General features: G+C 39.7%; 1 protein-coding gene across 1 annotated transcript; it reads left to right on the forward strand.

Annotated features, from left to right (window-relative positions):
- Positions 1-489: 489 nt before the first annotated feature.
- HDAC3 (histone deacetylase 3) lies at positions 490-25,590 on the forward strand. Its single transcript, XM_045744199.2, has 11 exons — positions 490-645; positions 2,693-2,816; positions 3,096-3,197; positions 7,161-7,355; positions 11,453-11,586; positions 12,084-12,196; positions 15,360-15,466; positions 19,130-19,281; positions 19,411-19,552; positions 20,958-21,059; positions 24,927-25,590. The coding sequence occupies exons 1-11, from the start codon at positions 588-590 to the stop codon at positions 25,018-25,020; spliced, it is 1,323 nt and encodes a 440-aa protein (XP_045600155.1). The 5' UTR covers positions 490-587; the 3' UTR covers positions 25,021-25,590.
- The last annotated feature ends 1,112 nt before the right edge of the window (positions 25,591-26,702 follow it).

Below are 26,702 nucleotides of genomic sequence, written 5' to 3' on the forward strand. Positions count from 1 at the left end.
AGCTCTTGGGACTCGTAATTCTATGGCACGGGCATCGATCCCCGGAGATGGTGGAAACAAATGGGCAGTTTCTTTCACCCTGATGCCCCTGTTACCTAGCAGTAAATAGGTATCTTGGAGTTATTAACAGCCTGTTAATAACTCCAAGGGCTGCTAAATATGGGCTGCTTCCTGAGTGTGTGAAAAAAGTTGATTGATTGACAGTTGAGAGGCGGACCGAGAGCCAGAGCTCATCCCCCGCAAGCACAACTAGGTGAATACCAGTTGATAGACAGAACCAGAGCCAAAGCGCAATCTCCAAGTAGGCACAATTAGGTGAGTACATGCTGTCTGTCAACTATGACAGTTACCGTCGAGAGGTAAATTTTACCGGATTTTTATATTTTTTTTACTTCATTATATTTTTAATTTTCTTTTTTTTTTTACTTTGTATTTGAAAGTTTCTATACAGATAACAGAGCGCTGTGTAGCAGGCTGTGGAGACCAATGTGGGAGCCTCAGCGGGAGACGCTGCAGGAGACCCCTGGCAGTACCAGCCGCTTTGGGAGACGCGCCAGACGCTCGTCTCTTGTCCAGTGTAAACAAACATGGGAGGGAAGACTGTCGCTTATTTTTATGATCCGGATGTTGGGAATTTCCATTATGGTAAGGCGTGTACTGAAGATATTTATTAATGAAAGCAATATAGAAGCATGCAGTGTATGAGGTGCGGGAGAAGGTAGGGACGGCGGGACCTAGGGCGGTGTAGGCCGCTCCTCCTACCATCATGGATTTTGTAGTGTTGTGTACCTCACGGCAAGTTATCCTGCCGTGTGTCGGCTTGTGCATGACGCTTTATGAGGCTAATGTGGAGGACGGGGTGAATTGTATCACAAGTAGCCCAAAGGAGGAGAAAGGATAGTGTTATTTGATGGTTGTGGTAGGGTCTCTTATAGTACACTTGGCTTTGTTCTCGACTCCCAATTATATAATAATAATCCCGGGGGAGAGTCTCGGGCGGGTCAGAAGTAGTTTGGCATGTTTCTTTTCATCTGATGTCTCTGTTCACCTAGCAGTAAATAAATACCCGGGAGTTGAGATAACTTGTGGGGTTGCATCCTAGGGAAGGTGTGTAGTTCAACCTTGGGGTTTGGTGTTACATAAATCTCCCCAGCTTGGCGCCTTCTTTTGATAATTACAGAACTTGCTTACTTACTCAACCTTGGGGGACTTTGATACAACCCTAAAGAGTGTGTGTGTGTGTGTGTGTGTATATGCACGGACTTTCCATCCCTGGCAAAATGAATTGTAGTTAATTATCAAGATGGAAAGATAATTATAAATGATGGAAAGTGCCTTAGACAATAGACTCAACTTCAGTGCCCACATACAACACATAACTAAAAAGGTCTCTAAAACATTTGGTATACTCTCTAAGATCAGATATTATGTACCCTGCTCTGCTCTCTTACTCTTACGCATTTATCTATCCCTATCTTACTTATGGTATCTGTGCTTGGGGTTCAACCTCTGCAAACTACCTCAAGCCCATCATCACCCAGCAAAAATCTGCTACAGTATCAGGACAATAGCAAACTCTGCTTTCAGACAACACATGGCTCCCCTGTTTAAATCCCTAAACATGCTAAACATAAAGTCACGCCATACATTCTCGTGTGTCAATTACACTTATTTATAAAACCCTTTTCTTAATTGCAAACCCTGTTCTGAAACTCTTCCTGGACAGATGTAATAGAACACATACCACACCAGGCATAAATCTCTTTGATATCCCGAGTCAAACTTAATCTGTGTAAACACTATGCAAATAAAGGGACCTAGTATATGGAACTCACTCCCAAATGAATTGAAAAGCTGTCCAACTTGTGCCTTATTCAAAAATAAAACCAAAAAGTACCTAATTTCATCTAAATAGTTTTCTACCTAGTGCTTTATCTCGCACTGTATCTAGTGCTACCCAATCCCTCAATATTTGTACCTAAGCCATATTACTTTACCATTGTAATCTTAGATATCTTCTGATATCATGGTTGTTGTATTGAGTGCATTTTCTACTGCATTATTCCTTGAAATGATCCTAATTTTATGTTTCAGTGAACCAATGTATAACCCTTAAATGTTATCCTAATGTGCCTAGTAATCCTTGTTCATTATTGTGTATTGTTATTATTGTGTATTATTCTAATCTGCATTTGTGTCAAAATTTCTTGCAATGTACCTGTAAATTTTTTTTTTGTCAATTTCACTAATTATTTTACTTAAAATTATCTGTACCTGTAAAGTAAAGCTGTAAAGTACCTGTAAATATATTTTGTAAATTTTACTGTGAATTATCTAAAAATTATCTGTTAGTTTAACGACTTGCCAAAACGCTATGCATGCTAGAGGCTTTACAAGAATGTAAAATCAACTTAATTTCTATGTTTTCTGTTAACCCCCAATGTACTTGTATATAAATAAATAAATAAATAAATAAGATCGTGGGATGAAGATGAGTCGCCTCACTTTCAACTAACAAACCATGTTTTCTGTAAATTTTAATGTTACACTAGGATTTTAACACTGAACTCTGGCCTAAATCTTAAAAAGAAAAAAGAAAAAAAGTGGACAAAATTCTAAAATAATCAGTTTTCTAATCCACTGTGATTCTCTTGCATGTTAACTAATTAAGGATTTATTTACTTTTCAACAGGTCCTGGACATCCAATGAAGCCCCACCGCCTTTCTATTACACACAGTCTTGTCCTTCATTATGGCTTATACAAAAAATTACAGATATACAGACCATATCGGGCAAATTTCCATGATATGACTAGGTAGGTAAGGAGTGTGTGCTATGTACGATTATATATTTAAAAAATATTCTATACTGTATATAGAATGATGCAGTAACTTTATATAAACATAAGTTATTGCAGCAAATTGCATGATAGTGTAATACAGTATCGGTATAAATCTATGATAAATTACATAAATAACTCGAGCTATTTTTTGTAATATTTTGTGCTGGGGGTGCAAAAATGCCCATGAATACTAATGTAGGGTTAATGAAATTACAGTCAAAAGAACTGAACCTATTGTTATTTCTTTTCCAGATTTCATTCCGAAGAATATATAGACTTCCTGATGCGAGTTTCTCCACAAAACGTTCAAAACTTCACTAAAAATTTAGGACAATTTAATATGGCTGATGACTGGTATGTTGTGTGTGGAAATATATACTGCACAGTATTATTAAGTTGAATAATTTGTTGATCATTATTCTCTGAAGCTATTGCCTATTATTTCCAGAGTAATAAAGAAGCCTTTTTGTTGTTATTTTGGTAATTTTTTAATTTGCACAGCATAGAATGAGTTTAGTGTACAGAACATGGCCAGGAAAGAATTGGATTTAATGTGTTATATCCCATGGCATTTCAGGTGGGTACTACTGTCAAGTCTTAGAAAGTTTGTGTCTTGAATGACAATCCACATTACCTAGTCTCTGATCAAATAAAAAGTAATTAATTTAAATACTCTAAAGTTTTGCTTTCTTGTTTGGGCCAAGACCTCATGGATCCTCCAGTAGCCAACTTCTGTATAACACTCCCAGAATTCTTATTATTTACTACACTTTCAATACTTTTCTCCCCATTGTGACAGGAAGCTTTGCACGTGGTCCAGTCATATATACAGGGGAAAGTCAGTGGTGTGTGTAATTCAAGCCACCATTTAAGAGTACAGTAATATCTATGATGTAGATCAAGATATTATTGCTCAAATTTCCCATCGCCCAACTACTTGGGCTGGTTGTTAGAGCGACAGTCTCTCTTCATGCAGGTCGGCATTCAATCCCTGATCGTCCAAGTAGTTAGGCACCATTCCTTTCCCCCATTCGATCACAAATCCTTATCCTGATCCCTTCCAAGTGCAATACAGTATACAGTAGTAATTACCTAAGTGTAGTTACAGGATGAGAGCTACGCTCGTTGTGTCCCGTCTTCCCAGCACTCTTTGTCATATAACGCTTTGAAACTACTGACGGTCTTGGCCTCCACCACCTTCTCACTTAACTTGTTCCAACCGTCTACCACTCTATTTGCGAAGGTGAATTTTCTTATATTTCTTCGGCATCTGTGTTTAGCTAGTTTAAATCTATGACCTCTTGTTCTTGAAGTTCCAGGTCTCGGGAAGTCTTCCCTGTCGATTTTATCAATTCCTGTTACTATTTTGTACGTAGTGATCATATCACCTCTTTTTCTTCTGTCTTCTAGTTTTGGCATATTTAATGCTTCTAACCTCTCCTCGTAGCTCTTGCCCTTCAGTTCTGGGAGCCACTTAGTAGCATATCTTTGCACCTTTTCCAGTTTGTTGATGTGCTTCTTAAGATATGGGCACCACACAACAGCTGCATATTCTAGCTTTGGCCTAACAAAAGTCATGAACAATTTCTTTAGTATATCACCATCCATGTATTTAAATGCAATTCTGAAGTTAGAAAGCATTGCATAGGCTCCTTGCACAATATTCTTTATGTGGTCCTCAGGTGATAGTTTTCTATCTAGAACCACTCCTAGATCTCTTTCTTTATCAGAATTCTTTAAAGATTTCTCACATAATATATAGGTTGTGTGGGGTCTATGTTGTCCTATTCCACATTCCATAACATGACATTTATTAACATTAAATTCCATTTGCCAAGTGGTGCTCCATATACTTATTTTGTCCAGGTCTTCTTGAAGGGCATGACAGTCATCTAAATTTCTTATCCTTCCTATTATCTTAGCATCATCAGCAAACATGTTCATATAATTCTGTATACCAACTGGTAGATCATTTATGTAGACAATAAACATCACTGGTGCAAGAACTGAACCCTGTGGTACTCCACTTGTGACATTTCTCCATTCCGATACATTGCCTCTGATTACTGCCCTCATTTTTCTATCGGTCAGAAAATTTATCATCCATGTTAGAAGCTTACCTGTCACCCCTCCAATATTTTCCAGTTTCCAGAACAACCTCTGATGTGGAACTCTGTCGAAAGCCTTTTTTAGGTCCAGATAGATGCAGTCAACCCAACCATCTCTTTCCTGTAATATCTCTGTGGCTCGATCATAGAAACTGAGTAAATTCGATACACAGGATCTTCCAGATCGAAAACCATACTGTCTGTCTGATATTATATCATTTCTCTCCAGGTGTTCTACCCATTTAGTTTTGATTAGTTTTTCCAATACTTTCACTATTACACTTGTCAATGATACAGGTCTATAATTGAGGGGGTCTTCCCTGCTGCCATTTTTGTAGATTGGAACTATGTTAGCCTGTTTCCACACGTCTGCTACGATTCCTGTAGACAGGGATGCCTGAAAGATCAGGTGAATTGGAATGCTGAGCTCAGATGCACATTCTCTCAGAACCCATGGTGAAACTCCATCTGGGCCAGCTGCTTTGTTCTTACTGAGCTCCTTGAGCATATTTTCCACTTCATCTCTAGACACCTCTATCCGCTCTATGTTGTGCTCTGGAATTCCCATTGTGTCTTGTTCTCTGAAGATTTCATAAAAAGTAGTGTTAATGGCTTGGTGCTTTCCCCCTGATAAATCCCTCCCTTCCCCTCAAATTCCCTGTGCAGGTAAATATTTGAGGTACCTAGATCATTATAGGTTTCCAGGTGACTCCACTATCACAGTAGAAGGCATTGGGCAAGTCTTTCTTGTTCATTTTTTCTTGAGTTTTGTCTTTATGCAAGGGGTATTCCATTCCTGTAATATCACTCTTCAGTATGGTGTACCAGTCCTATGAGGAACACTTTAGTAATCTGCAACCCCCAGAGGTATCTTTTTAAATTATTTAATATTCAATGTGGTTTTGCTGTCCTATCAAGTTATGCAACAACCTTGGTTGTGTTTGTGAATTTTACTCCAAGCCTGTGCCTTGGTGTTGGACTTTCTTTATTCACACACTCATTTTACATTATCCTTTCGATGTTTATGTGGGGCCCTTCCCTTTTTGGTTTTGGTTTAGGACATTGTATGGCTTCTGGTTAGTTTTTCATTTTGTTTAATAATTGCATACCAAATTCTGTAGTATTTGGTGGGTCTGGTTCCTTTTGTCAGATTTTTCTTTTGTTGGTTGCACCTATACTACATTTCATCCTGGTTCCAAGTCTTCATATTAGTTGCAGTTTTCCTAGTGTTTGCAAATTGCTTTCTGTATTGCCATTACACTCCCCTTTGCTGATTCTGGATTCGTGCCTTCTTTTGATAATTACTTGCTGCCTCTGGAATGTTTTCATTTGGTGTAGGGTAATTCTCAATGTGTGAGAGCCTTCTTATAATGATGCTGTGCTGTTAAGGGCTTGTGCATTGTTATTGGTATTTGTGATCACCTGTTTTAGGTGGCAAGAACCATAGGCCCATCTCGTTTGGGTGGGGAGGGGAGAAAATGATAATGAAGCCTAGGTCCTTGGTGCTTGTGAATATCCTCCTGAGGGCTGCAAGTGGCTGGCTGTCTAGCTTATGTGCCTGTTAGCAGCCTATTCCCAGTTGGATCTTTCTTTGTGGCTTACAACTTCCATGCCATCTCCGGTTATGGCATTCATATGTCCTCTACTTGAGGCTCTGTGCTATAAGTCCTGTCTCCAATCTTTTGAGACCAGTGAGCAAGCTCGGGCTTCTTTCTGCACATGACCCACGGATGCTTCCATTCTTTTCCAGTCATGCTTGGTTAGGATTTGAAGTGTGGGCATCCAGCTCTAAAGACCCAGAAATGATGACAATGGGGTTACCTGGTGGTGGGTGATCTAGCCTCTGATTTACTAACCATAGTTTTCAGAACTATAATTGTACTTCTAATTTTCTCTCAGGTGAAAATGAAAAGCAATTTAATAATTCCTATTATAAAGAGCTAGTAATCTCGGTGGTCATCTGAGTTAGGTTTGCCACTATCTTTCTTTCTTAGATATGTCACAGGATCACTTGCAAAGATTCGTTTCACGACGGGGAAACAAGTATTGAGAGCTGGCCTCTGAATGAGACTTTGGTGAATCGTATTGGAGCTGATTATGGAAGGAAATGAGCGTCATGCTTAGAAAGGAGTGAGTCACAATGCACACATTTCTATTTTTAACAAACTTCCCATAAAAATGTGTACTGTATGTTATATTTTTGTTACAGCCCTGTGTTTGATGGCCTGTATGACTTCTGCTCTATGTACACTGGGGCATCCCTAGAAGGTGCTGTAAAGCTAAACCATAATTGCTGTGACGTTGCCATCAACTGGTCTGGAGGCTTGCATCATGCCAAGAAATTTGAAGCCTCAGGTTTCTGTTACGTTAATGACATTGTAATAGCTATCTTGGAAATGTTGAAGTAAGTTGTGGTTATTATAAGTTTTATTTTATAACTAGTAACACGACAAATAATTTAAACATAGTTATCTTAATGGTTTTGGTGGTTATTAACTTAAAAGGTAGAGGTGAGGCCACATAAGGTGGAAACCTTGCACAGTAATAATAAGGATTGCACTCACATCCTAGAAGTGTGTAATTTTAGACAATTAAGAATAGTGTGCTTCCCCATGTTTAACTGGATAGTTTTCTCTGCGTTGTGGCTTCTTTTAAGAATTACTTCTCTCCTTAAGAAATAACTGCTATAAAAAGAATAATGGAAGGAATGAAATTATGAATAAGAAAAAAGGCATATGCTAAGTGAGAAAAGTGAAGTACAGTATGTTTAATATTAAAATATAAATGTACATAAATCCTAATAAAGCAGGAGGAAAAATATTTAAATTTATCATTAAAATTGCAAATTTAGTGTGGTTGAGAATGTTATTAAATCATTGGAAATTATCTAAAGGGATCCTTTGAAGTGAAATTAAAATTAAATTGTATAGAGAATGATTGTATATTTTATGTACAGTAGAAATATTTCACAAATACAGTTATTAGCTATAAACAGTGGATCCTTGAAAATCCAAACGTCAAGAAAGAGTTTACTACTGTATTAGAAATTCTTTTAAATGTGAAGGTTGTACCTGAATTTTCATGATTTTTTAACACTTGGAGGGTAAAAAATCCAGACCCAATCAATATCATTAATAGTTACCAGCATTTTTACTACAGTTCTTTTGATTTTATTAATAAACATTACTAAAAAAAATAAAATTATTTACTGTACAGTACTATACAGTACTGTAGTTAGACTGTATTAAAAATCATACAGTACAGTTAGTAGAATGTCATTCTTTTACTGCATTATGGAGAGTGAGATCTAGCTCTTTATGCCCTGCCTCTTAGCCATTTGTACCCGATTCACTAACGACTGTACCCCTCTCAACGTAACGTTTCCATCATATTTTTTCTTGTAATTGTAGATTGAATTGGCTTCAACTAGCTCTTCCTTCATTGCAACCCACTTGCCGACCACCAGTTCAGGGAACAAGAACTTCCTTACATCTCTTCAACTCAACTGTGTGTGCAGCTTACACTGATATCCCCCTTGTCCAGCCATCCTCGTGTACAAGTAGTACTTGTAGTAATGTTGAAGCCCATCATACATATATTAACATAAAAGGCAGTTAGAAAGTATAAGTTGGTGTACAGTACTATTGAATTTGGACAAACCAGGTTTTTTTTTACTGATGTTGCAAAAAAAAAAGAAAAATTTATGCTGATCATCTTAGGCCTAATATAGTACATATGTGTGCTATATTTGACATTGGAATATTTGTTTGGTTTTTAGCTTTATTTTTTCTGACTATAAAGCAAATAGCACCAAATTCTAATATCTAATTGTCCATTACAACTATGTATGTATGATTGTCCACATAGTTACAAAAGAGTACTATCTATACAGGAGGGTGGGTTGCCTTGTCCTATTTTATTTTTTTAATTTAAATAGGCTTACTTTGACCATCTTGTCTATTCCCCCAAAAGTCCTATAATCTACTCTAGAGTAGAGAAGAAACAGAAACCATAAAGTTGAGAGAAATTTCTCTCAACCTATCCTCATAGATGAGGCCTCTCAATTCTGGTACTGATCTAGTTGCAAACCCAACCCGTTCTCGCAAATTCGTAAAGTCAATATTGACTTATTAAATAAGTGCATAGGTGACATACTAAACATAATACCCTTAAAAAGATTCATAGAAAACACCGACCTTACCTAACCTTGTTAGTATCTTAAGATAAGCATCTTATAGCTTCGTAATTGCAATTGTTACTTAACCTATTACAGGTATAGGTTAAGTAATAATTGTAATTACGAAGCAATAAGATGCTTAATTTAAGATACTAACAAGGTTAGGTAAGGTCGGTGTTTTCTATGAATCTTTTTAAGGGTATCTATTATGTTTAGTATGTCACCTATGCACTTATTTAATAAGTCAATATTGACTTTATGAATTTGCGAGAACTGGTTGTGCAAACCTCTGAACCTTCTCAAATTTTTGTTTATGATTCACAAGGTGTGGGTTCTATGCTAAGGCAGGTTACTTGAGTAATGGTGTCACATAGGCAGTGTGTTTGAACTTGAAAACCACTTTGTTTAGATTCTTAAATGATGATTTGATGTTTGCTTGCTTCTCATATGCTGCTAATGTTATCCTGTTCACATGAGCTTCTGATGTTGGGATTATGTCTACTCCCAGGTCTTTTTCTCTTATTGTTTCCAGCAATTGCTTTTCCCCTAAGGTATAGTTAAATACAGGTCTCCTATCTCCCTTACCCTGGTTGATACCTGGTTGATGGGGTTCTGGAAGTTCTTCTACTCCCCAAGCCTGGCCCGAGGCCAGGCTCGACTTGTGAGAGTCTGGTCCACCAGGCTGTTGCTTGGAGCGGTCCACAGGGCCACATACCCACCACAGCCCGGCTGATCCGGAACTTCTCTTGGAAAACCGTCCAGTTTTCTCTTGAAAATGTCCACGGTTGTTCCGGCAATATTTCTTATAGTCACTGGGAGGATGTTGAACAACCGCGGACCTCTGATGTTTATACAGTGCTCTCTCATTGTGCCTATGGCACCTCTGCTCTTCACTGGTTCAATCTTGCATTTTCTTCCATATTGTTCACTCCAGTACGTTGTTATTTTACTGTGTAGGTTTGGGACCTGACCCTCCAGTATTTTCCATGTGTATATTACCTGTATTTGGTATCTCTCTCGTCTCCTTTCCAGAGAGTACATTTGGAGAGCTTTGAGACGATCCCAATAATTTAGGTGTTTTATCTCGTCTATGTGTGCCGTATGTGTTCTCTGTATTCCCTCTATTTCAGCAATCTAGACATACCCATTTCATTAGTTTACACTTATTTGGATTGTATTCCAGCACCAATATTTTCCTCAACTCCTGAAATTTGTCAAGGTCTTCTTCAGTTTTTGCTCCTCCTTAACTTTGCCTCATCTGCAAATATTAATATGTATGAGCTCACTCCCTCTATGTGACCATTTACATAAATTAAAAAGGGCAATTGTCCTAGGATAGAGCTCTGTGGAACACTACTTTCTGCTTTTCTCCAGCCCGACATCATCTCTGATTATGATCTTTTGTTCATGTCTCTTGTACCCATTCCAGTACCTTTCCTGTTATCACTGCTTGTCTCTCCATCTTGTGTCTTTTGTGAGAAACTGTTTCAAAAGTTTTTTTTTTGGTAGTCTAGGAAGATGCAGTCTACCAATCCTTCTAATGTCTTATTTTGGTGACCTATCGTATGATTCACTCAAGTTTGTTAAGCATGGTTTTCTATCTCTGAAGCCATGTTGTTCTGTTAAATTGACTCTCTCCAAATGTTCTACAATCCTTTTTTCTTATAATTTTTTCTCGATTCTTGTGTGGAATGCATGGTAATGATGCTGGTTTGTAATTTGGTGCTTCATGTCGGTCCTCTTTCTTGAATATTGGAACTACACTTGCCCTTTTCCAGATTTCTGGTAGCTCGCAAGTCTCTAGTGTAATGTTGAACATTATAGTTAAAGGGTAACACATGACCCCTGATTTTTCAGTAATCATGGTGATATCTGGCCTGGTCCTACTACTTTTGCTACATCTAGTTCCTCCAGGTGTCATTTTACCTCCTCTATATTAGCTTGAATTCTGTCTAGTGTTGAGTGGATACCAATCTGGTTCTGATTTGATTTGGCCAGTCTTACTGACACAATGTGGATGTGTACCTAATTGGGGGTACCTAATTTTCTTCATACAGTTGCTTGTTTTGTTGTGCATTTGATTTTCTGGTGCTTTTTCAGTTTTGAGTAGATATCAGTCTCAAGCTTGCCTCGCCTCACAGGGTGAGCCAGATTATGGTTTTTCTTCCAGTAGGCAAGGATGAATCTCAGAGGTTTAGTATGATTAGCCAAGTCTTGGCAGTGTGAGAACTTGGGTCATGGAGCTACTGGGAACTCGCCAGACTAGGGCATTTAATTATATTCAGCTCTTGATAATTTTCAATTAATTCATTTCTCTCTCTCAGATACCACCCGAGAGTATTATACATTGACATAGACATCCACCATGGTGATGGAGTACAAGAAGCCTTCTATCTTACTGACAGAGTTATGACAGTGTCTTTCCATAAATATGGAAATTACTTTTTTCCAGGAACAGGTTGGTCATAAAATTTTCATTTTTTTAGGAGATAAATTGACTTTGTAATAAATCTAAATATTTATAACTGTAGGGTTTGTTTTTAATCTCGGTTCCTGGCCATATGCTGTACCTGTGGTGCCACCTAGTGGTAGCCAGTGGAGGAAGGAAGTTGCAATTTACCTGTTCCAACTGTTTATGACATTGAATTTCCTAATATTTTCTTGCAGAGATGATTTGTTTTGTGATGCTTTACAGCTTTCCGAGTGGTTCACTTTGGTAGTGGGTTAATTTTTTATCCTCAAATACTCTCTTGCTGTGTTGAGAGGACAAGATATTGGTGCAGGACTGTACTTGTACTTGGTAGGCCAAAGAAGCCTTAGGAGCCTGACATTTGAGCGTGGCCTTGAGGTGCCAGTGCAGAAAGCTCTGGGGAGATAATGATGTGCTTTCCAGAAAGGGGCATTTTATAATACTCGCTACTATTCTTTTTTTTTTTTTTTTTTTCATCCTGACAGGTGACATGTTTGAAATTGGTCATGAAAGTGGCAGATATTACTCTGTTAATGTACCCCTTAAGGAAGGTATTGATGATGCCAGCTACACGCAGGTCTTCAAACCAGTCATTGAGGTAAGAATAATATTGCTTCCTTCTTTGCAAATAAGAATTCTATTCAAATGTAATGTAGAATTGCCTTAGTTAATTTTTTAATATAACACTTAAAATTGTTTGCTACTATATAGTAAATAGTGTACTCTTGACAATTTGAATTAATTGTGACCATTTCTGTTGTCATTTACATGGTGATTAAAATTACAGGGCTGTTTTAAGTTTTTTTATTAAGGCCAAAATTATTTTCTTCTGGATAAGGCACTCTTGGTGTGTGTCCCTCATCCAAGAGCTAGGGTCCACCCATATCATTACTATGTGCACCACAAAGTATGTGACTTTCAGCTCTACCACGCAGGGTACTTTTCAAATGATCCTGCCTGGTAGTTGGCACGAGGAAACAGTGGGGTATCGAGGAGTCTAACTCAATACCCTACCAGAGGAAAATTGCACATTATGACATCCCTTATGCAAGCAATAATTGACAACATAAAACTCGGCAGATAACGCTCTGTTAGCAACTTAAAAGATAGGCTGTTGCCTGACCTCCACCAGGTCACACTACAGGATTGGAGAAGCCAACAACGCCTCACTTTTTATCTGGCATCTACCCACTACTATTTCAGCTTTGCAGAGGACGAGTAATTAAGTTTAATTTTTCCATGAAATTTTTGTTTCTATATAAGGGGTCCCATGTTTAAATTAAGTGTTGCCTTCATAATGTGGTGACCAGTTGTTTGTGTGTTTGGCTATTTCTGTCTGCTTCAAGATGGTTTTAGGGTTCTTTTGCTTAGTGCTGATCGTTGATGGCCTACAACACTCGGTCTCTTTATTATTATTTTTATTAATATTATTATTATTATTATTATTATTATCATTATCATCTGCCACTGCATATTTTTGGATGTCATTCTGGTTGCTTTATTTCTTCCTTTCATATTTTTTTGTCTTTGTGTGTTATTTTGGCAAATTTGTTTGTCTCTGGGTTCCATTTTTTTTTTTTTTTTTTTTTAAGCTCTGCACACTTGCCCTTTGGGCTTGTGCATTTTTGCAACTTAATTTGCCCCGTCATCTGCCTCATACTGCTCTTCTTTGTTTCCTGGGTCATTGTGACTTCTGTCAACTATGGTATAGTAAGGTCCTTTCTGATCACTTTGCTGAACTACTTGGAGGAAAGCAGACACGAGAGAATTCTCAATCCAGGCTTGAATGATCAAGTACATTTGACTACTCAAACACCCCTTTCATGCAATACTCTAAATCAAATAGACCATAAAGTACAGCTCTGATACTCTTAAAATTACCCCCTTATTAGTACCCTGCCTGGCTGCTAACACCACTTTTCACCCAGCTCATTCTCCTGATTTGCCACTCTGTAAAAAATCCAACCTCCTAATCTTACCAGAAACATAAGAATGCTAGCAACATGCTTAATCTATCAAATCTGATGCATAGAAAACATTTATGAGCTGTTACTTTTCTTAGTAAGTTGCATTTGTAACACTGATTACCATAATAAAATAAAATGTCCCATTAGTTGATAGGATGGATTGTCACCAGATGACAACACCAGTGATCTGCACAGCTAATAAGTGTTCCCAATTACTTCCTAAATTTGCCCAATGGGGTCTCTTTCTCTGTTAGGGTAGAAGTACATTAAGTTAGGATTTCTCCTCTTGATTCTCCCGTCCTAATGCAAATGCTTCCTGCACTGCTCCAGGCTTAGGCTTTTGGACCTAATATAATAAGCATGTGAGAAGATTTATAAGGTGTATATAGTATTTATGAACCAAAATAAAACATATTACAGTATAGTGAATAGAGAGGGGTCTCAGGAGAGTTATCATTGTATAGTGTTATTAGAATATTATTAACTGTTATGATGAACATATATAAAATATTGTTCTAGATGATGCAGATCTAGTAAAACATGTTCATGTTTAGATGAGTTAAGTTTTATTGACATAAGAGATGACTACTAAAAGGGTCCCTGTAGTACAGTTGGGTTCATTCTCGACTCACAATTGAGAATTTTGGGTTCAAATCCTGTACGGGACAGAAATGGTTGGGCATGTTTCCTATCACCTAATACCACCTAGCAGTAAGCAGGTACACAGAAGTTAGTCGGCTTGTTGTTGGGTTGCATCCTGGGGAGGGTCAGTAATTCGACCCCCAGGGGAAAACCTTAATATAACCCTCAATATGTACTGTGTGTATAAATTGGCTGCCTGTTACCCGACACAAAGAATTATTATTATATAATTAAAATTAAATATGGATAAAAGTGAAGTCATGGAAAATAAAGTAGCTGGTTAGGAATACTGTAATAAGATAAGAAGAAACGAGACTAGAGGGTTACACGAAAGAGTAGTAGTGCCTTCCATTAAGTAAGGATGCAAGATGTTGGTGTGGCATGAGTATAAAAAATCTTAAGCAAGATGTAGCTAATCTGAGGGGCATTTATAGTGTTGTTATGGTGGTGCAAATATCAGCAAATAATCAAACAAAAGATAGTTTGAGATTGGTTATAACATATTAAATAAATGTATGATAATAAATGGTGAAGAGAGCACATTTGAGTCAATTTCAAGGTGTGAAGAGAGGAAGGAAGGAAGGTAGAGAGCAGATGGACAGATGTGGTGAGTGAGAGCAGATATTAAGAGTGAAAGATATTAAAGAAGTGCTATGGAATGAGGCTAAATGAAATGCATTTGCTTTGAAGTGACTGTTTGGAAAACAATTTTAAATGATTCACAGGAAGTCTTCACATGTGATTGTGGGAAGGGGGTAGGGTGCTGCTGTGGAGGTTTTTGTAGTGTGTGATGGTGTTGATTCTTCTTGTTGTGATATGATTTATTTGTATTTATTTCATCATCTTTTCCTATCCAGTATTGCTCTCCTATTTCTTCTGAGCTAATGCCTCCCTATCCATGAAAGTGATAATGGGGTAATAGTGATGATGTGAACTTTACACAGACTTTCTGGTTTATTATACTATGGTTATGTAGATACCCCAACACTAAAATAATTGTTTTCCATCATCGTATTCCTACATGTGTATTATTACGATTAGGTCTCTGGAAATGTGTTGATAAAGGCTAATAGCCAGACTGTAAGAGATAGTGTGTGTACAATTTTGTACATGTGAAAATGATATATTAATGTTCGTTATTTTTTTTAACAGGCTGTTATAGAGTACTATAGTCCAACAGCAATTGTCCTTCAGTGTGGTGCAGACTCCCTATCAGGTGACCGCCTTGGTTGCTTCTCCCTCTCCACCAAAGGTCATGGGTAAGAATTTTTGCAGGCCTATTTACCAAGTGAATACTGTATGGAAAGATTAGTACTAACTAGCAGCTGATACTGGGAGTACCTGGGGTAGTAGTTAGTAACCATTGTAAGAAAAATCACGAGGACTGCAAAGAGATTCTTTCAATTGATTCCCTGTTTTTTTTTTTTTTTTGCAAAAAGAAAAATTATTCCTTTTAATTATTCCTATTTAATTAATTATAATTTAATTATAATTATGTAATATTAATTTTATATTAATATAAATATTAATTTAATCAGGCCTATGTCACCTGACCATCATTACAGATTGTCATTTGCCATTTGTTTGTTTTAATAATTTCCTTTTATTATGCCCTGTGTTGTTGGTCATCATGTCATGCGGTGACATGATGACGTCATGCTAGTTTGCTAACTTTTGTTTGGGGAGTTCTGTCCACTTGTTCGGCCTTCGGTCGCAATAGTTTTACCAGAATAGGGGTTTGTTTTGGGGCGCCTACCTTTCTGGGTGCCTGTCCCGGTCGATGGCAAACATAGAATGCTCCCAACCACAGGGGGGGTCTCTATAGGCCATTGCTCCTCGTTCCTCTCTAGAGGGGGCCAGGTTCTGGCTCGTGGTCCCCAGTAAGCAAGAACTCCATGCATTGACTGATGCCAGAAAGATATACATATCCATTCAGCCTGGATAGCTCTGGGGAACCTCCGGGACTCGCCCAGAAAATGGCGTTTAGTTACATTCAACGCTGGTTTTTTGGTAAGGTACGAGTATAAGAGTGATATGACAGTAATCTCGGTGGTTACTGTAATAATCCAGGATTGACAGAAGTCTTCACCTTTTGCATTTCTTATGTGTAGGTTTAGGCATTCACATGGGTTTGGATTTTGAGAACGGCTGTTGAATTCAGAATGAAAATAAAAAATGTTTTTAGTTAACTGACTAAAAATTAATTGAAGTTATGCTGTATTGAAAGTACTGTAATACGTACTAGATATTTATAAAAATTTGCGAGAAACCAGTATTTCTGGAAGGAACCACTTGTGGCTTCCTGAAGCCCTATATACTAATAATGGTACCATCTACTAGGTTGCATCATACGTGGAATTATATGTGCCTACTGGGAACCAGCGCTAGATCCTGCCCCCCCCCCCCCCCCCCCCTCGCAGAGGCACAGGGTGTGGTGACCTTTATTTTCACCACCTCATCAGGGAAGGCAGCTAGAAAGTCGGCGAGTCAAAATAAACCACTGCTGGCTTCAATTGAGACTGAAGCCGTGAAACTGGCCAAAAGAACTCGCACAAGTATGTAAACAAACGATCCAATTTTCTCAGCACTAGCATGGGCTCATTCGCCCCACCTTTCGCACTCATTTGGGGGTAGGGGGGAAGGTAACCCATTATCAGCCAGCATCTCCAGCCTCAGTTCTATGCTTATGTAGTGCATACCAAGTCACCTCTCTTCCATGCTGGCCTTGGTGTTCTGTTTGTTTGGCTAATTGGTGGTGTTTGCCCTTGGTGGCCTTTCCTCTACACTGTGGTGAAGTGAGAGCCTAGTTTTAAGTATTTGGAGCTGCATATGCACAGGGTTTCCTTCTCTATGTACTCTGCTGCTGCCCTTGCAATGTCAGGATTATCTTCCCTGGAATGTTCGAGGGGACGGGGGAAGGTCACACCCTTAGAAATTCTCTTTGCTTGTGCTGGCCTTCACTCAGGGTGAGTCAGGGGTCTTGGGACTTTCCTGTCTTCTTGAGGTTATCTTGAGATGATTTCGGGGCTTAGCGTCCCCGCAGCCCGGTCCTCGACCAGGCCTCCTTTTTGTTACACACCCCCAGGAAGCAGCCCGTAGCAGCTGTCTAACTCCCAGGTACCTATTTACTGCTAGGTAACAGGGGCATCAGGGTGAAAGAAACATTTTGCCCATTTGTCTCTGCCTCCACCGGGGATCGAACCCGGAACCTCAGGACTACGAATCTGAAGCGCTGTCCACCCAGCTGTCAGGCACCCTCACAGACCCTCACAGCTGTCAGGCACCCGAGTCTTAACTCGGGTTTGGGGTGACATTGGCTGGCGGGGCACGCTGGTGGTTTGTGCAATTCTCTTGGTGTGGTGCCATGTTACCCAGGCTGTGTTGGTTTATTTGCAGGTTCAGCATAATGATCCCAGCACCTGGGAGTCCTGCTGGGTTTACCCTTCAGGCCCTCGAATTCACCTGTAGGTTTGGCGGTTCCATGGATACCTTCCCCCCCGGAATAGGTCAGGACAGGGTTTAGCTTGGGATATGACTCGTCCAGCTCCGGAGATTATACCTTCTGTTTTGGATGTGAAGGCAATCGAGCCGGTTGGTTCCGTTGAGCCTTCTGGGTTCTTTTTTTCAGCTAGCCCCTCCTTCCTTTGAAACCTCTACCTTAGACTCCACTTTTCTGTAATAGGCAATGCATGAGGATGCTGGCTCTGCCCCAGGGCCCTCTTTTTGCAGCTTTCAGGACATAGGGAGAGTCGGATTTGGTCTCTCTTGTACATTTTGACTCTACATTGTTCCTGGTTTCCTCTGAGTAGGGTCTCACTTTTTGCAGGGGAAGGGCTTTTACATGCTTCCCTTCCTGTATGAGTATGTTTTGGGTGTGGCTTCCGCAAGGTTTAGTTTAACATGCCTTTGAGCCCATTGGGATTGTCCTTATGGAGGTTTACTTCCTCTTGGATCCCTCCTTCGGTGACTTGGGAGGCTCTTTTAACATACCACCTTTTGAGATCCGGATTACACCTCATTGATGGACTCTTCCTCTTTTGAGATTTTAGTTTTATTTGTATTGGATGGGTTAATAGGTTCTGAAGTCTTTGTTGTTGGCAGACAATTTTTTTTTTCTCACTGGTGCATGGCACAATTTTTGTCATACATGCATGCCGGTGGCATGAGGTGTTAACTGTGCTGCAGATGTTTCTCAGGTTCTGTCTTCTGTGGCTCTCAATGACTGACTGTTTGTTCCCACTCTTTCTCAGGACGTGGCTCTTGTGCAGCTCCATGCCCAGGTTACTCTGCTTTTGGTGGCACTTGTGGTGGATGACCTTTGTGCTTTGTCTGCATTTATGAAAGGCCAATTTCAGGGTGAGCCCCAATGGCTCTCCGATCCCTTCCCTCCATTGCAGGTCATGGTGGGGGTGCCTACATCTGCCCTAGAACTGAGGGTAGAGATACCAGCTGATGGTGGGCTACCTTTCCTCTCCCATAAACGAGTGGGAGAAGTGGGGGCAAATGAGCCCTTGCTAGTACTGAGAGAATTCAATCATTTGTTTACATAGTTGGGGGAGTTCTTTCACTGGGTTCTGAGGCTTTGGTTTCTATTGAAGCCAACAGTGGGTTGTTTTGACTCGCAGACTTTGTTTGCCTTCCCCAGTGAGATGATGAAAATAAATGTCACTGCTCCCTGTGCCTCTGTGAGAGGGGGGGGGGGGGCACGTTCTGGCACTGGTTCCCGGTAGGCCAATAAAACGGTGCGGCTGATGCAACCTAGTAAATGGTACCTTATCAGTACAGTGTAGTGTAGTAGCTTCAGGGAGTCACTGAGGCTCACCCAGAAATTGGTATTTCATTACAGTATTCAATGCTGGATTTTATGTGGGCTATTCTGAATAATAATAAACACATTAACTATCATTCATAAAATTTTTCAGTGAATGTGTAAGCTTTACAAAGAAGTTTGGTGTTCCATTGCTAGTACTGGGTGGTGGTGGCTACACTCCCAGAAATGTGGCCAGATGTTGGGCTTATGAAACAGGGTTGCTCGTTGACACAGATATGCCTACGGAAATTCCATATAATACAGGTACAGTAATTTCTTTCATTTCCATTGTATTGTTTATACATGTGATGTGTGTTTGTTTCACATCTTGCTCAATTGTATATACTTTTAGGTCCAGTATTATTATTATTATTACTAAAATATATATTTCAGAGTACTTCCAGTATTTTGCACCCGATTTCTCCCTTCACCCAGAAGTAATAACACGTCAGGAAAATGGAAACAGTCGACAGTACCTGGAAGCCATTGTTAAGCATGTGTATGATAACCTCAGAATGGTTCAGCATGCACCAAGGTAATGTAAAGTAAATTATATAAGTTGTACTTTAGTATTTTGTATTTGGTGAATTCATTCATCTTTGAAAGTTGACCACTGAATAAATAAGGTTGAGTTAATAGTACCTGTAGTTTTGGAAGATATTATAAATTTATGAAACTTAATGATATGTGGTGTATATGCAAGTTAGAAGAATAAGAGGAAATGATTTGTGAGAAGAGGAAGTAATAAAAGTTGCTAAAGATAAGAAAAGGATATGATTTCTATGGATACAAATGAAATAAGTGTGACTGCAGAGAGAGTTTGAAACCAATATGTTGTCCTGTCTAACTATGCATGATCCCTGTTACATGTTTCTGCTCAAAAAGGTGCTTTATATTTGTATTTGTCATCTCTTCCTTGACTGCTCCTCTGTTTTCTTTGGGCTGATGCCTGCCTGCCTTTTAAGTGGATTCTGTTCATGTAGTATACAGTACTTCATAAACTTAGACTTTAAGAAAATAATTCTTTATAAATTTAATTCTGTACATATACTTTTAAACCAATTTTTGACTGGTTCTTTTTAAAAGTGAGGTTTAATTCAACATTATTTGATTTTTGATCTGACATAAGTAAGAAGAGTAACACTTCAAAATTGGTTAGATATCACTTCCTTCTAATGAAAGTTTTCATATGTTATATATTATTTGATTTGGAATTTGCCAACATTTTACAGTTTAATCAAACGGGCCAAGTTTTCCCAAAATTTTAATATTCAACCAAAATTAAATTGTGTAAATAAGTAATTATCAAAAGAAGACATGAAGCCAGAAAGACTGCAGCACTTTAATCATGTAATGAAAGACATGTTCCGTTAGATAAATATTATGTGCAAACTTTAAATTTAAACTGAAAGTTACAGCCTAACCCAAATAATATTTACATAACCTGTTATTCCATGCTTGTAAGTTATGCTAATTTTATTTCATTCAGACCTGTTGTGTTAGAGACAAGAAAATACAGTATTAATATGTTTGCCTTCCAGTCGTGATGCCTATTTTATTTTCCACATCATTTACATCCTTCAACTGCTTGCTCATTAAGAACATAAAATGTTGTTATAATGTTCATTTTATGTTTGTGAACCTATTTGTAAGGTTAGAACATGGATTCTGGAATAAATGTATGCAAAATTTAAGAATTTAATAAACAATGGGATAACTAATGTTAGAGAAACAAGTTGAGGATATTTTTGGTCAGATGACTCAATTATGGGTTACCAAACACAAAGCTAAACAGAAAATGTAAATGTGAAGACTGTATACATGCTAACTATTTTCCAAAATGGTTCTTGCCAATTAGGTACAGTTATGCTGTTCTGGCTAAAAAGCTTTATAGTGTGTATAAATTTTCTCACTACAATACTGTTTTCTTCTTTATCTAGTGTCCAAATGCAGGATGTTCCAAATGATGGATTGAACATAAAGGAAGAAGAACAAGAGCTTGATCCAGATGCTCGTCTGCATCTCAGTGAAGAAGACAAAAGGTAATAAATTATATATAAATGAAAATCATTTTGAGGCAATGGAGTGCCTTGAACTCGAGATCGGGGTGATTTCTAGATGCCTGCCTTAACTGGCTCGGCCACAGTAGCCGAGTTCTCTGGGATGTTCTGGAGGCCCCAAACTGGGGCCCAACCAGGGTTTTACAGTTAACCCAACCACACTTGGGTCTATGGTAATGGCATTCAGTCTCTTACGTCCCACTTAGATCGCAATTTCATTGATATATCATGCCATTGTGATTGTTCAGTGGTCCAATGGATTCCTCCAACAAACCCGCTCTTGCCATGTGCGAGTTCAAGGTTTATGAATCATCTGTGTCATGTGGCAATGCTCATTACTTTAATCTCCATCATGCTGCCTGTTGGATTGGTGACATCTTTGGCCCTGAGTTGTGTGAGACTTGTTTTCATAATGTTACTCTCCATACAGACCTTCCTGTTGACCTTCAGGGTTTTCAGGCAGCAACTGTTTTGTGTTTGTAGCTTTTGTTTTGCAGCAGTCTAAGGTGTGTGCCCTGTTGTGTTGGATGTTCCAAACCTGTTCTGGCTGGTGTTTAGGGACTCTAATTTGGGGGGTGTTGGTTATTTCAAACGAGGTTCTGTCCTTGCCTCTTCCTTTCCCGTCGGGCTGCGTCCTCCTTCCTCCTTCCTCCTCCTGATAGTGCACCCTCCTTCCGTCCTCCCTCCCTCCCTCCCCTGTTTCCGGCCCTATGGCATCCAAGCGTTTCAGGGTCGGGGCAAGGTTTAGCTTGGGATGTGGCTTGTCAGCTCTGGGGTTTGCCACATTCAATTTAGGTGCAGATGATCCTGCTGAGGCTTCTGGGTCTTCTTTTCAGCCAGTCCCAGCTTTTGAAGACTTTCCTTTGTATTGTACTTCACTTCTCTATCCTGGACAGTGTGTGTGTGTGTGCATGTGCGCATGATGGCTCTTCCCCGGTGCCCTCTACTACAATTTCCAGGGCTTGGGGGGAGTCAGACATGAACCTTTGGGTTCCACTTGATCCTACGTGGACTCTATTGCCTTCTGCAGAGGGTCGAGGGTCTTCTGCCTGTTTTTTTTTTTCGAAGACCCTCTGGGGTTTTTTGTATTTTCCCTCCCTGTACAAGTTTGATACAGGTGCCGCTTCTCCCCTCCCCCCACGGGTTCATTTTTGGGTACCTTAGGGTTTCTCAGGTTAGTCTTTCTTGAGGTTTCTGTCCTCTCAAATTCCCCTGGTGGTGCTCAGAAGGCCCGCTGTACAGGCCTGCTACGTGGCCGGGATTCTGCCTCATTGATGAACTCATCCTTTTTTGAGTTTGTGTATTATCCTTATTGATTGCATTATGAGGTTCTGGAGTTGTCTATGCTGGCAGACAGCCCTCTGTGTTCACTTTGGGCATGGCACAGTTCTATCATGCCCATTCACTTGTGTGACATGAGGTTTCTTATGTGTTACAGGTGTTTTTGGCAGGGTGGGCGATTCCTTTGCCACTCTCAGCATCTGCCTGTTTGCTCATGCTCTCCTTAGGAACGTTGGGTTTTTGCAGCTTCATGCTCGGGTCCTCATTGTCGGCTATGCTGATTGCAGAGGTCCTTCATGCCCATTTGCATCTGGGTGCTGTCATGTGTTCCTTGAGCCTTCTGGTGCTGCATTCAAATTGGCTCACAGAGGACAGTGGGACTCTGCAGCATTCATCTTTTGTGGTTGACTCCTTCCTTTGGCTTTGCTGGACGTTTGGGTGCCCAGACATGAACCTCTTCGCATCGACTTAATTGCAGTGCCTTCCCACTGCCGAAGCGCTGTTCCCTTGAGTGCAGTACATGCCTTTGACTGGACTGGACTGGTCGAGTCGTGGGTTTCTGTACCTCTTCACCCCGGTCCAGCTCCTGCCCTGGATCCCAGCAAAAAGTTCTCAAAGTCCTAAATGGGGCGGGTGATCCTTCTGTCTACCCTGTGGCTAGCCTAGCCTTGGTTTCAGGTGCTGCTTGTTCGATGTCCAAACCAGGCCATTTTCCCGCCATTTCGCCTCTTTCAGAAGATCTATCCGATGTTGGACTTTGCTGGTTCCACCGTCTCTAATCTTCATGTTGGGAGTTTCTGACGAGTGTTTATTGCCATTTCTATGGTGATCAGGTGGCTGGTCTGTTGTAGTACTACCTGTGGTCCTCTACAATATGAAGTTGTGTGGCATGCTTTCTACCATTTCATCTCCCTTCGTCGTTGTTCTTCGGTGTCAAAATGGGTTATCCCGTCTTTTCTTTTTTGTCTTTTTCTGGATTGGCATCTTATGCTGAATACTGTTGCCTCGTATCGTGTGGCACTGGCAGAGCCACTCCAGCTTGTATTTAGGTTTGATGCTTCCTCAGCCCCCATTTCACACGCTTTTCAGGCCCTATTGTCCAGCTCGGTCTGGATATGTGTTTTTTGCTGCTTTGTTTCAAATTTCTCTTGTCTCTGGTTGTCATGTGGCTGATGTTCGTGCTGTCCTTCGGCACCAGGGTTTTGTTCCTTCTGTCCCGGGGCCGGGTTTGTTCATTTACGACCAACTCCTTCTTTTCTGGGGAAGGATGAGTTGGCTTCAGGAGGGATCACTGATTGTTGCTGCTTGGTTGTTTTGGCCAGGCATGCATCCTGCTCTGTGTCTGGTAGCAGCTCCTTGCTGCTGCTTTTGTGTCACTGCCTCCATGTCAGTGGACTCCTTGTGAGGTACTTTGGTTTGCCTGGTTCCCTGTTCCAGGTCTAATGTTTCTAAAGTCATCCATGGTGTCATCATGTCTTGCCAGCCTGCGTTCTGCACTTGTGCTCCATGATGTTTGTCGGTAATCTGTTGGCTGTGTTTGCCACTATACCATGCACCAATATTTCAGTGGGGGGGTTGGGGGGTTGGTAATTATACAGTCACAAGTGTCCTGGTGGCCAGGTTTCTCGTTTCTGTTCCTGGTCCTCATCGTCCTTTTTTGCTTTGGGGCTGCCACAAGGGGCTATCCCCAGAAAACTAGCATTGAATGTAATGATATGCCAATTTCTGGGCGAGCTTTGGTGGCTCCCTGACATCCTCGCGCACAGGGCGTGTTTCTATCATTATAGAACTGAGGGTAGAGCAGGTAGCTCTCGCTCTTTCTTCATATGACAGGAAGAGAGGTGGGGTGAATGAGCTAGCACTAGTTTCATGAATTTTCAATTGTTTACATTATTTGGGGACTTCTTTTGGCAGTTTTAAGGCTTTTGGCAGTTCTAAGGTCTCGCCTCTCACCAACAGTGGTGTTTTGTTTCAATAACTTTGAGTGCTTCCCTGGTGATGGTGAACATAATTAAAATTAAGAGGCAGTTTTATTATAATGCCACTGCTCACTGCTCCTCTCTAGAGGGGGCCAGGTTCTGGCTCGTAGTTTCTGGTAGACTGCAAAGAACTCCGTGATTGATGACGCCTAATAATTTGACACTATATCTGCATTGTAGCTTCAGGAAGCCACCAGGGCTGACAGAGAAATTGGAGTTTCATTACGTTCAGTGCTGTTTTTTTCACTTATCACATCTTTGGCATTTGAACTAGACAGATTCTAGTATTTTTCCATTGACCCTGATTTCTTCCATGGAAAGTCCTTTAACACTGTCCCTCCCTGATGCCGCATAATGTTCTTAAAACCAAAACACCCAGAGTTCCTGATGACGGAAATGGCATCATGCAAAATTTTTTTGCACTGTCTTAATATTAAGTATAAACATTGTGGGTGAATGAGTTTAACATTGGGTTGTGTGCTCACCAGGAATTCTCGGCCTACCTTCCAGTGTGATTTAGGCGCCTTGCCGGGCCAGCGAAAGTGTTAATCTATTGTATATTGATCTCTTTCTCTCTCTGTTTTGACAGAGTTGAACCAGACAATGAATTTTACGACGGTGAAAAGGATAATGACAAAGATGAAGATCCTGAGGTTACACCTACCTCAGCAACAAAAAACTAATTGAAGTGGAGAGAAAGTGAGTGTGTTCATGCTGCGCACATAAAACACTTGGAATTAAAAGAGAAACTTGGAATAATCTGGAACAAAAGCAAAATTTGTGTATGTACAGTATAGGCGAGGAAGGTTTGGAGCAACTTATGATGTATTACAGGATTTATAATGTATTACCAATAGTAATGAAACCAAGAGACAAGAATTATTATCCTTTTATAAAAAGTACAGTATATAGCATTTTAAGACATTTCATTCATGTAATTCAGAAAAAGCACAGTTTTTATAATTGTGTTTTGTCATTAATTGTATTAAATGTTCCAAAATACATTCTTGCCAGATGATTATTTATGTACAAATATTGGATATAAGTGTTTTAAATACGTGGCTTTTAGATAATTTATGTATGAGAATGCTTTTATAATTTTGTACGTGTTTACATATTTCTTTTAACTGTAATGTGTTGTGAAAGTCTGTATCTTAGTACTGTAATTTGACGAACATATTTGGTCTGTTAACTCTGCTTGACCATACAATTGTAATTTATGTATTTTTATAAACAAATAGAAAATTAATAAATTAATTTATATTCCTTAGAATTTGGTGCTTAAAGATATGTGTGTGTACTCGCCTAGTTGTACTTGCGGGGGTCGAGCTTTGGCTTTTGGTTCCGCCTCTCAATTGTCAATCTACTGGTGTACAGATTCCTCAGCGTCAAGAGCTCTATTATATCTACACTTGATACTGTGTATGGAGTCAGCCTCTACCACATCACTTCCTAGTGATGTTTAATAACTACAGTACTCTGACATTGAAAAAGTTCTTTCTAATGTCTCTGGCTCATTTGGGTACTCGGCATCCACCTGTGTTCCCTTGTGCATGTACCACCCGTGTTAAATCCATCCTGGTCTACCCTGTCAATTCCCCTGAGAATTTATATGTGGTGATCATGTCTCCCTGAGCTCTTCTGTCTTCCAGTGTCGTGAGGTGCAGTTCACACAGCCTTTCCCCTTAACTCATGCCTCTTAGTTTTGGGACTAGCCTAGTGGCACACCTCAACTTTTTTCAGCTTTGTCTTGTGCTTGACAAGGTACAGGTCCCATGCTGAGGCCGCATACTCCAGGACTGGTCTTGCATATGTGGTATACAAGGTTCTGAAGGATGTGCGTGTGCAGTGGGGGCTCACCCATAGGAGATGCTGAGCTGCAGTCCCCCAAGACACTCACTGCCAAGTGTATGACTATCATCCTCACACTAGAATAATAAACAACTAACAAATGTGTCATAACTAAGTCTTCCTATGTTATTTTCAATATATTTCTAACTGAATTTTGAAAATTGTCATTTAAACAAGACAAAAATAGAAGTTTAATGCTGTATGATAGTTTAGGATTTATTGGTTTACATCTGGGAATGTTGAGCTGCACCAAGTGCAGCCCAGTCACTCCGTCAGTCCCGTGTTTAGCGCTTACATTGAGTGAGGGTGGTGTCACGTGTTGGTAGTGGTCATCATCTTTGAATACTGTACTTTATAAGTTTAATTATTTTTTGACAAACAATAACAATGGACAGTAGAGAGAACTCGGTGAAATATTTATAAAGTATTAACTTCTTGCAGCTGACATTAAATGAAAAGATAGAAATAAAAGCAAAAGAAAGACATGCCAGTTTTATCCATTTTACAGTTACAA

Source organism: Procambarus clarkii, chromosome 32 (genome assembly GCF_040958095.1).
Source record: "Procambarus clarkii isolate CNS0578487 chromosome 32, FALCON_Pclarkii_2.0, whole genome shotgun sequence".
In the NCBI taxonomy this organism is placed as follows: Eukaryota; Metazoa; Arthropoda; class Malacostraca; order Decapoda; family Cambaridae; genus Procambarus; species Procambarus clarkii.